Source organism: Augochlora pura, chromosome 6, assembly GCF_028453695.1.
Source record: "Augochlora pura isolate Apur16 chromosome 6, APUR_v2.2.1, whole genome shotgun sequence".
Classification (NCBI taxonomy): domain Eukaryota; kingdom Metazoa; phylum Arthropoda; class Insecta; order Hymenoptera; family Halictidae; genus Augochlora; species Augochlora pura.
In genome coordinates, this window is record NC_135777.1 from 6915625 (window position 1) to 6932081 (window position 16457).

At 35.8% G+C, this 16457-nt stretch overlaps 2 protein-coding genes across 5 annotated transcripts in view; both read right to left on the minus strand.

Annotated features, from left to right (window-relative positions):
- Rhogef2 (Rho guanine nucleotide exchange factor 2) overlaps positions 1–16457 on the minus strand; it is a 40176-nt gene that overhangs the window by 10234 nt on the left and 13485 nt on the right. For all 4 annotated transcript variants that reach the window (XM_078184390.1, XM_078184388.1, XM_078184387.1 and 1 more), the window contains 3 exons: positions 9135–9270; positions 8651–8732; positions 8228–8280 (listed from right to left, as the gene is read on the minus strand). In XM_078184390.1, coding sequence (XP_078040516.1) covers positions 8228–8280; positions 8651–8732; positions 9135–9270 — 271 coding nt within the window. The remainder of the gene's footprint in view (positions 1–8227; positions 8281–8650; positions 8733–9134; positions 9271–16457) is intronic.
- LOC144470885 (uncharacterized) lies at positions 11942–14927 on the minus strand. Its single transcript, XM_078182473.1, has 3 exons — positions 14765–14927; positions 13978–14301; positions 11942–12072 (listed from the first exon to the last, which is right to left on the minus strand). The coding sequence occupies exons 1-3, from the start codon at positions 14925–14927 to the stop codon at positions 11942–11944; spliced, it is 618 nt and encodes a 205-aa protein (XP_078038599.1).

The window sequence follows — 16457 nt, forward strand, 5'->3', positions numbered from 1 at the left end:
GCACAGCTAATTTATGTTTCTATTGAGGTTAGAAAACACGAAATTAACAAATTTCAATGTAGAAATAAATTGTTCTCATAAATAGAATGAATATCTATCGGATTCACGCGAACGATTTTCTGAATCCCCGTTGTCCAGCTTTGTTTTTTTTCAAATAAAAGCACAGAGGACAAAGACAACATCTCGCCCACACGGGGTTATTTATCGAGCGCGAGTCAAAGGTGCAATGTAGTTTCATGCTCTATCGAGTAAAAGTGAACTTCGTAGTTGGCACTCGGCGGGGTCAATAATTCCACGGTATATGTTTTTATTTTTTTTTTTCCAGAAAAGCGCTAAAGGTTGCACCAACGACTCCGAAGTACTTAGAAAGGTTAATGACTCGCTGTTTCGCTATTCAACTTTTCATGATCAGCATTTTTCCCTTTTTTTGTTCTTTGCGACGCCTACTGAACAGGAAACTATTGTCTAACTATGTCCAAATTATTCGACCAGTTCGAGGAGCTTCCACAGTTCCTAAGATTACAGAGCAAATTAAAAATGGAAGACTATTTAATTCGCGGATGACGCGAGTCCAATATTTAACAATAGTTAAAGTATCCCAATTTTGAGATCATCACTTTCATTTATTTTAATAATAATTTTGTACGATATAAATATGAGGTCATAGTTTAAGTTGAATAATATTTCTTGAAAGTTTTAATTAATAGAATAAATTCGCCCCATTTTTCTCCTAACGATCACATAGATTACTATATCTGTTTAAATCGTTTAAATAACCGATGACATTTCTATAATAAAAAGTAACGGCTTGTCACACATTGCCATGGATTCTTCGCGATGTCAATTTCCTCTGCACTCGATTCCCTCGTATTCCAAAACCAGGGATTTATTTTTAAGTCAGCATTTCGACTGCCTTTCTCACAACACAATAAATTCACGATCAATTTGAAGACTGACACGTTGATTTCCGAGCGCCTAGAACATTTATTATCGACGTAAGAAGGCATTAAAGTCACCACTTCTAAAATGCCACGAACTTTCCGAACTACGCGCCGCTGCACCTACGGTGCTCCGACATTGACAGATATTTCTTCATAATAATTATTTTTGTCACTCTACTCTAATTAACTTGAATTATTGGACGATCTATCGTTTAGGTTGTACATAATTAAATTATACATTGATATAACAAACAAATATGCCCATAAATATCGAAGGTATTTTCGTGATCCCATTAATATAGTTCACTCGAAATAGTTTTTCGAAAATTCCAACACCTGTCGGATATACTTTAGTCAACCTATTGGTCCCAACAACGTTTCGAAACCTCGATGCTCTCGTCTACGCCCGATCGAACTACATTATGATATTTATTACTACATTTATTTCTAAAAGACAGACAAACATGGTTCTCATATGTCAAAATTGTACACATGTTTGTCATTTATCGTAATTGCTTTCATTTTAACAGGAATTGTAAATTTAAGTCTCTTAGATACAATTAAACAGAGTGATATATATATAGGTATTATACACGTTTATTTTTTTGAAATGCAAACTCTTGAATATGGCAATTTTAATACAAATTTAATACAAAAATAGACGGCTCACATAAAAATTACGTGATTTTACTTAAAATGGTGAAAATAGCCTCGAAAACTGAAAATTTCGAACTACTAATAGATAATTACCGTTCTGTTATAAGCCTCTGCATATTGAAATAGATTTTTTAATAAAATCTCTTCATATATCTGAAAATAACAAATATACAACAGCTAAGACTTATTAATTTTATTTTATTACTTTTTTCTATTATTCCTTTATTTTCCTATACCGATCAAACAACTACATTTACACACGGTGAGTCACGTAATTGGGGCAGCGTGTACATACGTCGAGTTTGGTACCAGGTGGAAAAATGTTGTACAGGAAAAAAAATTGATTGGTCCGAAAGTGTCAACTCTCCTGCAACTTTGTTATTTTTAAAGTGCAACGACACATCCGAAAAATTCAGATGCGTATTTATTTAAAACTAAATCGCCATATTCTTATTTATTCATATAGATTATATGATTATTATCATATAGATAATTCTTCGAGTTATTCTGCGTAAGAAATTATTAACGTTAATCATTGCGACAAAATCAATATTTCACAAGATTTTGCACATTTCTACTAAGGCGTAACATCCTGAATAAACATTTGCGAACGTGAGACCAGCGTTGCTGGGCTGCCGGCTTAAAACGTAACGTCATCGGCGTTTGTGTCACGTGACGAGGTAAATAGGACTCCGCTGCTCCTTTAATTGATTTGAAAAATTAAAATCGATTTTAAAGTTTCAAATAAATATTGATTCTGTTAATATGGTAGCCTAATAGTTTTTTTTTATACAAAATAATCCGAGGAATTGATATGAGCGAATAAAAATATGCGATTTCGATAAAAAGAACGATTTTCGATTTATTCAATTAATTATTCCAACGTATGTCCTTTCCTTTGCATATTTAATTTTATGTAGGACAGCGGAGCCATATATCAAATAAAAAATCGTACAGAAATTGGCCCCACAATAACCGGCTCCCACCACCCTAATCGATTTCTATCCTGATCGAGATAATTTTCATTAAATCCTTCTCAACTATTTGCCAGTGTGTTACATACTAATCAAGTTGATTAAAATGAAAACGAGAACACGCGGCTGGTCTTAGCCCGCACACGGGCACTAGTTCGAATCGTCTCCGTATCGAAGATCGATGGTTCGGAACTTTCATCAACATGAGTACCCATAGTTTAGGTCATGTGTCACGAGTAAATGAGCAAATGGATTTACTTAATAATATATCCGATGAACAATTTCCCTGTTCAGACAACAAAATATCTGCGACGTATCGTCCTGTTAACGAATTTCTAGTTCTTCCGTTAAAGCTTGGCTTATCTCTCTCAAGTATATATATCTATTAATCTAATTACATTTATACGAGATCCTAGCATGCACAGAAAGCAACTCTCCCCAATTCGCTAAATCTTTCGAACTGATTCATGGTGGAATAATATTTTTCGAGGATAAAATGGAATAATCATAATTAATACCAAATATTAATAGTCTCATAGCCCGAGTATATTAAGTTAATGCGTATGAAACACATGTAAATGTTTGTCTACCTGTTTACATTACATTGTTGCTAAAGACATAACCTCTTTTATCGTCTTATTGTGTATTGCCAGCGTCACGTTTTACCAAAAATGATTTTTTTCAGTACTTTTCGAGTCTTGCGTAGCTGAATAATTTTTCCACAAATCAAGTTTATTTTATTTTCATTTAGAACCTCTAATCATATTATTCGATTTGAAACTCATTTGAGAAAAGTGTGTTGAAGCGGCTCATATTTTGATCGAACATTTTTTAAAAGAAGACTTGCGTTTAAAAATCCAAGAAAGCCCGTCTTCATGCTAAATTGTTACGTCGTTAATAATATTATAAAATTTAGAGTAGCAGCTCGTTTCGATTCATTCAACATTAATTTATTTCGTTTAATATCTTGGTCCGAACTACGCTTCGCAGACAAAACGATAATTCAACCCCCAAAACAGGGATGATTGTTAATTTCTGTTGATCGAGTTGGCTTTTCGGAACTCGGTAGAGACTTCGATGCAGCAAAGAATCATAATTGGAAAACATTGTAAGATAATAATGAGGAAAATCGCTTTTTCCCCCGAGTCGATGATCACAATATTAAAAACAATTCAACGTACGATCATTTAATCGTATCGAGCACAACAGAGAACCTGGTCGCCACAATGAGCGTATTAAACGAAAACAGCACCGACCAAAGAACAATCGTTAATTCGTTGAATCAACGCCTGTTGATCACGCGACTGGCTGGAAAGATTGCACAGATTCGTTCGATGTTTCCGACGGTCGATATCCTTTCTCGATGGAAACAAGAAGAAGAAGATATGCAACACACAATAATGGTACGCGCGTAGGGTATCCGAAGGGAATCGCGTCGACGCCGAAATTTCTCACGTTGCGGGGAAAAGTTATGGTCGCGAAGAACGCGTGGGTGTATCGTGCCGTCGACGCGGCGCAACAGCCATCCGCGGAATTGAACGTTTAACGTCAGACTGGGGTCCTCCTCCTGGCCTGGCGAAAGAACACCTTCGGCCAAGAGGAAGAGAACGGGGATCGAGTCTGCGCCGTTCGCACGTGGAGAAACACACGGCCGCGATCTAGACCGTCGAAGAAACGAAAAGTTGCTCCGGGAAGAAGAGCAGCAGTCGGAGAACTCTGCCAAAAATCTATACGCGATGTGCCGGAAAAATTCCAGGGTCGAGTAAAAGCCGGGAATAGACGAGTTCCCGAGTAGCGGTCTCGGAATTGAAGCCGGAACACGGCGCGCACCGCGGGCTAACTAGTTCGCCGTTAACGCTCCGTATATCGATGTAAAACAATCGAAGACGCTCTTTCGAATTTATTATCTGTTTTTCGGTATGGGCTCGGGTTCGGTGAACGATAATCGCGCGCGACCACCGAGCGGGGTGTAAATATAGCGCCGTTACAAGTGTTTTCGGGTATTTGGACAAAAAACGGACTATAGTACAATCACCTAATGAAAAGTATTCGAACGTGATGATTTTTCTTTAAACTAAATAGAATTGTATTTTTTTCTACGTAATTTTTTCAACATATAAATGTAATTTTGTATTATAAATATTCTATCTAAAAATAAGTACGTTTAAGATATATATATGAAAAACATAGTCTCGCAATCAATAAAAAGTTTATAACAATTTGAACTTTAAGAAGGATTCTAAAGAAATGATAAGTGCTGAAGAAATAACAGATTTATGTGCTCGTACATATTATCGAATAATTTTCAAAGAACTTGCTAAAGGCAAATTTAACGGTGATTTAATTATTAAATATTAGATATTATATATTATATTAGGTATTATATTAGATATTAAAATAAAAAGGTGATTTATAAATTATGTACTTGGGTCTATAAAATTAGTTTACTTAACCAAGAGGTTAATACGATAGAACGATGTATGGGACCGACATAATTCATTTCACCACTTTCTCCATTGAATGCTGTTTTCGTTAGCGAATCGGTTGATATTACCCGAAAAATCGCATGGTTGTTTTACGATCGACAGAAAGTTTATAAAATACTACTGAAGGTCTAAAAATGAAGTCTGGAACGTTTTGTGAAATGTTCGGAAGACTATATCCCGGACAGCGGTAAACAAACTATAACAAATTGACAGAATGCCTGGAATAGCGGTAAAAAAAATAAATTTCAGCGAAATTTGTTGCTTTTGCATTGTTATTTGAAAATAATTACCGAATTAATTATTTAGATCGTATATTATATAATGCTCGATATTGCCTTGCTTTCAGTAATTAATACATTGATAACAACAAATTTTCCCACTTCCTTTAGATCCTCATTTTTTTCACGGAATTTTTCAGATTTCGACGGTTAGATTTTAAACAAATTTTCGCGGCTTCTAATCGCGTCTAGAATATGACATTTATTTCAAAGAGTACTCCACCCTTCTCAGTTTTTCGCTAAGTAAGCAAAGGTCAACATTTGACATTATTAATAACCAAACGTAGTATCTTACATTATTAAGATAAAAATTCAGTAAAAATAAAAGAGAATTGCGAGTGAACAGTGTACTGGAAACACGACTGTATATTAATACCGTTTTGTTTACCCGTTTACGTTGCTCTAGAACTTTTAAGATACATCCTTGGTTTATCCGTTTCCAGCCGGTCGTGGAAAAGCCACACGCCAAATGGGTGACGCTTCAAGGTTGCCAGAAAACTGATGTATACAGACAATTTCATCGTTTCGATGATTTTACTGCGGAATTATCCTAGCTTCTTGCTAACACCTACAACTAAATTTCTGAATGCCGATTAATACGTATTTTTCTCTACTATTTAAAATTGCAAAATTATATAAAATATCTATCGTTGTAAGGAAAAATACGGCACACCATGGTTCCAAAAAGTTTAAGTAATGGAACAGTATCTTTAAATTCTTTTACCGTCTTCTATTTGACCTATTCATTTTTGTCTTAAAGGTATAAAATTCCCAAACCCAATTATAAATGCTTTTTCATACGTTTTAGTATCTGTAGCAATAATCGAATCGCAATCGTTGCTAGTGCAATCTTTAGGATGGCATATCTACATTTAACATATCGAATGTAATTATACAAAGTGCTCCGGAACAATTGAGACAAAATTTAAGGGACAATTCTTTCGGAACTATGGCGAAGGAAAGTTAATAACAAAGAAATTGGGATTCTAGCTTTGTTTTTACGTCATCAATGATTAATACCAACTTTTGAAATTTTATTGCAATACGTTGAACAAACTGGATGTTACTATGTTTTTTAGTGCAAGAATTAAACTACAGTTTTCTGTTAATTAACATTGATTTTTATTGTTAATGGACATTCTGACAAAGAAGAAACAGAAATAAAAATTTCGCGGTAACGAAGAAACATCCTGCATATTAATCATGAATAAACTGAATAATTGTTTAACAAAAGGAAATTAAAATTTATCGGTATAATATTCAAAAACAATGTCTATTTGAATATTTTCTGGAAAAAAGGCGATCAAAGTTACCGAAATGAATTGCTTTTCATTGCGATTTGAATAGAAGTCTCTATGTCTCTCTGTGATGGTGATAGAAATAGCCTGCACAATGAACTCTTGATTTCAACTAAAAAATTGTTATTCGTCCCAGTTAAATATATATTTAAGCCGGAATTCAGAATCCTTTGAAACCGAAGCGATTTTCGTAACGAATCTATTTTGGCAATTATACGATTAAGCAAGACAGTGTGTGAAAATCATCGAAATATTCGATGCGATCCAAAAGACATTTCCAAAAGACCCATCATTTCCAGATCTTCCCATCATTTATCGAATTAAGTTCGAAAACTTTACTCGATCGATTCTCCATAAATTTACGTTTACGAACTCGATAATTAAAAAATATACAGTCGCTAATTTGATCAACTTCCGTAGATTCGGCGTTAAAGTTCTTATACGGTATACTCGACATATTTATAGTCGCAGTTAAAATTGCAATTCCACTGATTCATCTACATCTATTTCTACTATACTACTTGGTAAACGTACGAGACATCTTGCACAACGGATCTCGTAATTCTTCGTACTGTTTCTCGTTTCTTTGAACAATAAAAGTACTTTTTTATCTGAATAATGAAAATTTGATCGAATGCAAAACAATTTGGTATTAAAAAGATAAAGTTTCTTTTATTACGATTAATTTCTTTCTTACGATTAAAATAAATCTTTTTATCGAGAAAAGCGCCATTGGTATAAGATTGATGAAATAAGATTTCCGCCATTGACGAGAATTATGAATAAGTGAAACAGAATTTCCCTCGGCGATAAGCTGTTACGCGCGAGTAATAAATTCCTTCCCTCGATGATTATTGAGGCACGTGAACGAAATAGCATTTCCGTCGTTCCGACGACAAATATTTTCAGTTAATTGTAAGTATTATTTTTAATATAAAAAAAATGAAATCTTTTAAAATAATTTCTTTTATATAAATTCTTTTACTTGTTTTACTAGACAGAACATGGAATTACTTAATGTGTCATTTTATGCGTAATGCGGTTTTTCAAAGAACTTAAACCATAGAACTGGTTATAATTGTGACTTATCTGTTCGATACGTCTACATTCGCGTTTGAACGTGAAAGCATATAACGCATACATACATGCTGGGGTTTTACCGGACGGATGGTGTCATTAAGTAAGAGATGATTCCACTTTCGAAACTAAATTTAAAAAAGAAAGGAATAGCAGTTTTCGAAGTTTTGTTTACGAGAAAATCAAGTTTGCAAAGGAGTAAATAATGCATTTATTAGTTACTATCCATCCGGTAAAAACCTGCTTTAATAATCGCGAAATACCGTGACGCTATTCAATGTTTCACGATACAACACTGATCAATTATCATCGCGACCCTTCATTATACTGGACTTTGTTTTATTTGCACCTGTGTAACGTGGAAATAGATATTTTTAAATAATTTAAACTTCTAGCGGTAACAACACAAAATCAATTGTGTTTCATTGTTAATTGTGTACTATCATACCTCACCCAAAAATAATCATTAATCAATCTGATATTTGAATATTTGGTAATTAAGCGAAAAATACTTACTTTGTTTTGGAAAGATTCGGATCGCTGGTCTTCCTCTTCTCCCTTAGCTGACGCTGCAACGAGAATTCATAAGAATATTTAGAAATTTTATCCAACAAGGATTTTAGGATAATTTATTTCAGAAAAATTTTATGCAATCGTATTTTTTAAAAAATAATACACGGGTTGGTACGATACTAATTGACACTAAAAAGTATTTGTTATTTTCGGGGGTTATGAAGAAATTTTATTAACAAAAATATATTTCTTGTACGAAGGTGTCGTGGTAAGTTTCTTCATATTTTAAAAAATAACAAAACTATTGACATTCTAATTCTTGGCGTAATATAAATAAAGTCTCAAGAAACTAAAACGATCTATACCATTCTATACTATAAAAGCTCGCCGAAAATTAGTAAAAGATAGAAAATTTCAAGTGCTCACCTTGTGATGTATCCGCTCTTTGTAACTTTCAGACCTGTTTATGTTTGACGTCTTTGGCTTACTGGAAATATTTTGCTGCACCCTAAGTAATCGTAATTAAATAAGCTTAAATTTATATACATATCTATAACGTCGACAAGTTGAACAACAGCAATTACAGTACAGTCGGAACTGTGCGAAATTGTGAATGAAATTTTAAGTGAATAAAATACGATCGTAAAGAAATCGATTCATCGTAAAGAAATCTTTGTCAAAATAACTCTAGATACTAAAAATGGGGCTAAAATTCAACGCGAGTTTAAAACAACCGAATGGTTATTGGAAGAAAGCGAAACGGTATTAAAACAATTGAAAAGTTCAACACAGCCGACTTGCAGATTATCGTTCAGTGATGCAGAGCGTGAACGACAACGGGGGTGTTACAACATTGTGTCCTAGAGACTGTGTTCGTGTATTAGAATATGAATAATGATGGAAAACATACATTTCAGAAATATCTTCCCGCGAGGAAGGATTGTCCATGCTATCGGCGTGATCGGAGGCACCGCCGAAAGCGGAAATGCGTCCTCTTTCGCTGCTGCTACGCGTGTTTCCGGCTACGCCGCCCCCGCGAAGTTCTCCTGAAAACACATGAAACAAACGAGAAACGCGTCCATTAATTACTCCGATTAATACGCTCGCCGCTCTAACACACGCTCTCCGAGTAATTGCCAGCGTAAAACACCCGATTCATCGTCGTTTTGATGAATATTTCTCTTTTTTTTTTTGGTTTACGGCAATTTCATTCATTCGTTCAGGAAATTATGATTATGCTCGTCAAATAGTCCTACAAACTACTTCAATTTGTTTTACAGCAGACTTTATATGTATTATTATTTTTACTTATGCACTCATATAGTAGTATGCATAGTTTTGCATTAGGAGTTCAAACTTTTGCACTGTTCTTTTTGCCAGTTTTTAAACTATCGTTTGATTCTTAGTAACAGTTTTCTTAGCGTAAATCCGCGACGTTGTTTAAAATTTATTAACGAAAAACATTGACCAATGGAGGGGCGTTAATAAAGCCGCCGATTACATTTGCGCTAAGTGAAAATTTACTATTATCATTCGTTTACCGATTACGAGTGACCTTTCGGACACCCTATATATATATATATATATGAATTTTATACCATTCTCAACGTCATCTTTTTGTTCGAAGATAAACGATTCGAACGTGAAAAAGAAAGATAATAGCGCAACAACGAGAGTTAAATTATTTCGACTGTCGTTGTTGCGTATCAAAGGCCATTGAAGATAGATTCTGCGGGTAACCATCGATTTTCGATAGCACATCGCACCGCAGTTTATTTTCTTTTGAAAGACCGAAACATTTTTTTTTAATCTAAAAACATCAGATTCTAGGGAATGGATCGCACAAGGTGAAAAAGTGCAACGTTTATTGTATATAAAAATTGCATAAACGCACACACGGACAAATTAACACCGTAGACCGTTCGTTATAGGTTTAACAAACGGACCAGATGTAGCACAGCTCCCGTTATCTAATCTTCAATGCCCGTACACTACATGGCAATACTACTGTACAAGATACTCTATTGCGTGAAGCATTGAAAATAGAGACCATACGAATAACTTAATTGTTATTGGAGATAGAAAAAATTGTGTCACGTGACACTTGCTTAATTTTCAAATAGTATATTCCGAATTAGAACATACTAAACATAAACATACATATTAAAAAATGCGATTAGTCATCGAGAAACAATTTCATAGGATAAACGATAGAACTAAATACAGGAAGCAGAAATTATTGTATATCCTATACAAATAATATCCTATAGAATTGCAGCAGCGTGGCGGTGCGGAAGATCAGTAATCGTAGACCGCGTGGTTTTAAAACCATGAATGACGACTCCCGCGTCCGCGTTATCGCACCGGCGTGATAATGAAAATTTCAAACGAACATCTCAATTGAAGTTGTCTGCTTAGTGCCCTCGGGCATCGAATTAACACGGGGCCACGGTGTCTGGCATTTCTCCAAGTATCCAGCCTTATGCGGAGGCTTATCAGGCAAGGAATGCGGGCTCGCGGTAAAAGCAGATCATGACAGCGCGGAGCGGATAGGATCGCTACATTAATCTCCTGCTAGACAAACATTCAAATCAAAGGTGATTTATCGCGTCAATATCCTTTTAAAATCGCGTTTCCTTTTATCTGAAGGTACATATATTAAAAGTACCTGTTTTCTTTCGATCGATATTTTAAGGAATATACATATTAAAAATATGACAAACGCCATTACGATCACCGATTCTTCAGCAAATAGTAATTAATGTTTAATTTTTAATTTAAAATTTTAATTACGCGCCAGATCTCTCAAAGTTCCAATAACAATCTATTTTAGAGTTCTGCCTCTCGAATGATTACATTATACATACGTGTGTGGACACGTGGAGATACTGTGTGCTTATTCTTCCTGCATAGCATTGACAATGTTCAACCATTTTTGTAATAGTGATTCGGGTACAATTTATTTAGTTATCCAATCCCATAAATGACCTTAGATCAATTCTACGACTCTGCCATCGATCGTATAATTATTTTAGAATCGTAAAACAATTGATTGTCGAAACAATTTATGTTTTATTTGAAAAAGTAGATGGAATGTACCAACCATGAGTACAGCTATCGTTTGAGCTCGTATCTAATAATTCCATTAATTGTTGAACGTTTTATAATCGTACGAAGTTCAACCCCGGATAACGAAAAAGATTGTAAAAATCGATGTTTACTTGAATAATGCACAATTTTAATTTTGAATATTAGAAGAATCAAAATTCCAGTTTCAAGAAACGCATACACGTTTATTATTATTTCTTGTAGGTTTGTCAACTATCGCCTGCAATTATAGTCTTTGTTAGATACTCATTTCACCATAAGTACAAATATACAATCTAGAACATCCCCTCCGATAGTTGAAATAAATAGTCATCGAAGTATCGGCAGCGCCTAAAAATATCATGGTTTAAAAAGCTCGGTGCTCTTGAACCCCGTAAAGCAGACAGATAGTTATAGATCCGCAGGGGTTGGTATGCCGAAGGGGTGCAGCGAAGGAAAAGCTTAAGTCTCGTGTATTTTTAGAAAGCGCGATATAGGCGCGTGTCACAGAGGCCGGAAACCGTTTTCTGGGACCCCTCTCCTTCCCGTTTTCTTCGTCGTCGTCGTCGTCGTTGTTGTCGTTGCCGTCTGCGCGCTCGTGCCCCCGCGCAAAATCGCTCTTATTTTTCCTTACAGCCATTCCAACGCGTGCCTGTTCCCCCATATGGCTTCGGCAACGACACCGATCCGTATGTCGAACATGATCGACAAATGCGTGCCAGCCGTGGCACAGGAATTATATCGTAAAACTTGTTGCCCAACTAATTGTAAACAATACGAACTTCGAATTGTATTTTAAACGAAAAATGCTGCAGCTGTTCGATGGAGACTATAATAAAAATAATTTCATTGTTTTGCGAAACCTTTGAGACAATCTCGTACGAATAGCTCTATTCGTATTTTATTTATTCGTTTAGCAACCCTATGTATACTCTTATACAATAATAGCGAGATTATAATAATATAGAATGTGATATATCGTTTAATAATATCTGTGGATATTTCAGATAATTCTACATAAATTATCCGTTGAAGAAGAAAAAATAGTTGCAACTAAAGAAGTCTAAAAAAAAACAGTAAATTCATTGGTATAAATAAACAAGTAAACTGTGAATAAGAAGCTTGTTCAATGAGCTGGATTTTTAATCGATTTTTTATAGAAACGCGGTAGATAAATATATTTAAATTAGAAGAAATGTTATAACAAGACATTCTTGTACGCCGAGCGTGTTTAGTTCAATTTCAACGCGCGATTAAAATTTTCGCGAATTAGTCGACAAATACGCGAAAATTCGCGCGAGCGGTACACGCAACGGGACTCACGTCAATTAGGCGTTTAATTCGTCTACATATGTGGCCGCGTGCGATTTCCACGGAATACTGATCTAATTTCGTCTTTCGCGCGTATTTGTACGATTGCAACGGTTCGGCTTGCAACGAGACGTATCGGTTGGGAACGTCGATGGCGCGCAGAGTACCTCGCCTATAAACTTTATGAAGACACACGCCGTGCACCTTGTCCGCTTTTATAGGTGCACGAGAAATTTATGAACGCGTCTGGTAACGCGCGTCACGACTAATTTCTACCGTTACGGACTTGTTAAAAACTTCCCAGATCTCGTTATAGAACTTTTCCACCGGGACATTACCACCTTTCTTCCTAACCGGAAACGCATTCTTTTGGCCGGAACCGGTGGAAACTTTCGTTGGTGAACGTTTTTTTATACGTGGAAGAATATTTCGGCGATCGTCGAACGAGCGAGAAATAACGGAGAAATGCAGAAAATGTGGACAAAAGTATTCGTACACCTTAAGTATAATAACGCTTTAACTATAACACCTTAACTGTAATAACTTTTTTATAAGACGCGACTAAACAACTTAAATTTCTTGGTGATGTTAGAGAAACTAGTTTATCGAGCGAAAAACGATTTTCTAATTTTTGCTGTTAATTTTACTGAAAAAGGACTCGTTTTTTAATTTTTTTACCTGAATAATAATTAAATTACAGATGTTTAGAGTTAACATTATGCATATCTGTAAGCAATTTGCTACAGTTTAAGTTCGAAATAGCTTCGTCGCATCTTCTCGCTACAAAATGGCGTGCTATGTGGGGAAAATAGCAACGAATAGCTCGAGGATAGCGCAGGTTACTGACATCAAAGGTAAATATTAATTTAGCACGAAGCGGCGAAAAAATTCTTGCATCCTCCGACGATGCGCGCTAATGCGACAAATGCGATAAAATTCGAATCTCGGGTTTTCAGAGTTGATCGGAAAACTGTTGTTGGTAAAAGCTGAATTTTACTATTTACAGCATACAAACTTTTTTAGAACTTTTTTAGAAAATTAATTTAGAACTAGGTTTGTCTAATATAAATTTAAATTCTAATAGCTTTTTAATATAAATTTAAGTTATGACAGATTATATATATTACTATCAATACTAAATTACGATATTTGAAAAATTGTTAATCCTCGAACCAATGTGTCATTTAGCGAAAGGAGTCCTAATAATAGTTCGAATAATAAAAATTTACCGGACTCGCGAGGCTCAAAGAACTAGAATATAATAATTTCGTAAACGAAGCAGACTAAACATAAGCGGAATACACTTTGGATTTACGATCGGTCACGGACGATGAGAAGTATTTTTGGGGACAAACCTGGTTCATTCTGAACGGCAATGACTTCCTTCGCGTCCGTGTCATCGGGCTTGTACGACGAATCGGTCTCGTTATAGTATGCACTGTCGTTCAAATTCTCACAACACGATGACACATTCAAACGATCCAAACCGACGATTATCGCTGTCTCTATTATGTCGCTCGGCTCGCGTGTTTTCCGCACCGCGGAAAACGTTTCCCATACTTTTCCGGCGATCGAGCCTTTGCTCGCCCGCGGTATCACATTTCTCTGCTTGATCGTCTTCAGCTTCGTTTTCTTCGTAACCTTGTCTTTGCTAACTTTCTCGAGCACCACCGACGAACCTAATTTTGATCGGTCATATCGTTCCAATGTTTCAGAGCTCGAAAATCCATGTCCGCTTGGAACACGACGATTCGCCAACACTTCACATTCAAATCGATATCTTTCATTCTTTCGGGCATGAACATTTTGAATAATGTTATTTGAAGATCTACATTAATCTCGGAATGATTTCCGTATCTTTAAATAGGATCGAAAAATTGAACAAATTATTCACCCAAAAGCTACGAGAAAGTCACTTGTTCCAGTTGAAAAAATCCACCAGCAACAACAACATAATAATTCTTGGAGTCTGAAGATAGTCTCAGTTGGCTTTTATCTTACGAATAGAGAATTGAATTCGAAACATTGTAAACAACTTAAACAAAATGCGAGAAAGAGATGAACCAACGATCGAAATGTGCGCACAGTCGAAGGCAACTCGGTTCGAAGCGGACGGATTCGGTTTGTTCGCACGATCTTTACCGTTACCCTTCAGCTTCCGATTCAATCTGTTCCTGTACCTCTCCGACGAGAGCCTGAAGCTAGCAAAGCCGGCGATCAGCGGCGAGGGGTTGGGTGTCGTCGGGTAAGGGTTGCAGTCCGGTTCCCCCTCCAAGGGGTCGCGTAACTGTTGCACCTCGACCATGTGCACAGCTTCGGAGAGCTCTCCGCGCCGTCAATGGGTAAAATAATCGGGGGCGGTTTTCCGTACTTCTCGCGGCAACAACCGAGCCGACACTAATTTCCCTCGAAGCTGCTCACGCTTCTTTTCCACCGGAGACTGCCGTCGGTTTCCGGTTAGACCCCACCAGACCGCTCCCCCGCTCGTTTTACAACGCCCGGCCACGCGTGTGTGCGTGTGTCCCTAAGCCGCGCCACGGAGATCTACAGGGTATATGGTATGATCTCGATCTTCGAGACCCCTCCAGATTAACCCCTTAGGGGACCGATCCCGGACGATCTTCGCGTTCAAGGTATTGATGCGGTTAAAGTGTGTCTTAGAGGGTGGAACACGTCTCCTCTACCTTTCTTGCAACCCCCCGGCACAGGCCAGACTTCAATTTGCCTCTGTTTATCGATTACTTAACACATTCCCTTGTCAGTTACGCAAACAGAGGCTGCTCGATCTGCACCCTTCGTTTCCGCGGCCAGATTATTTTGCATGCTTAATGTGAAAGTGACAATTATGAAACGTCGCTCCATTGTTAGCCCTTCTACTTGAAACGGTAATATAAATAAAACAATAAAAAAAATGGATAATTACTTTTATATGATCCATCTAGTTTTATTGTATTATTTATGTTATTGTACCAAAAAAAGTCACAATATAGCGGTATTTCATAATTAGGCACTTTTATCTTACGACATATGATTCCCAATAATTTATGGCTGAGTACAAGTAGGTATTCCACTAATTTTTTAAATTATCAAGCTCCTTTAAATAAAATGGCAATAATAATAATTATTATTATTATTAAAATTATTTTTTTAATTATTTTAGTTTATTTTACTTCCTAAATTTACCTCCGTCAAATTTTCATTTATCTAGAAAATGAAAAAATTTCCTTAATAGATACTGATTTAAAAATTAAACCACAAAGAATTTGTTTTAAATGAAACGAATGAAATGAAACTATCATGTATTAAAATATTACAAACTTTAGATGTTTCATTGGAACCATATTCGATTTTTAATTATACATATAGGGTTTTAATATATTAAAACTGCAATAAATACACGAAAGAATAATCCAATAATTATCTTAACTGGATAAATATTTCAATTATTAAAGAAACGAAAATTTAGTGTAACGTAAATTTGCATACAATGTTGAACTTGAAAAATTAATGTTTGTTTATAAAATAAATATATATAATATAAAAACTTCGTTGATGATAAATTATTTTCACACCCCATATATAAACATAAATCAGCGTCACAGAGATTCTAGTCTGGTTTTCGCGGTTTCCTCTCCCCTTTCCTTCCTTCTTTCCTTCCTCTCTTTTATGTTCCTATAGGAAAGACTAGCAGACAACTAACACAGAACGTTTTGCGAAACTTCCTTATCAGACCGTGATTATAATAACAGTACCGGCACGATACGAACCACCCACATTCGCTAGTTTGACATCAGGCAAGTACGATCGATTTAACGTCTAAATATTCCTACGATTG

What these genes read in the sequence shown, in the direction of transcription:
- LOC144470885 (XM_078182473.1), bottom strand. Translation starts at nt 14,927, where the DNA reads ATGGTCGAGGTGCAACAGTTACGCGACCCCTTGGAGGGGGAACCGGAC. An exon ending in TCGGAAGCTGAAGGGTAACG is followed by an intron (nt 14,302 to 14,764) that starts GTAAAGATCGTG and finishes GATCAAAATTAG; the next exon opens with GTTCGTCGGTGGTGCTCGAG. An exon ending in TGCCGTTCAGAATGAACCAG is followed by an intron (nt 12,073 to 13,977) that starts GTTTGTCCCCAA and finishes GTTTACAATTAG; the next exon opens with TTGGGCAACAAGTTTTACGA.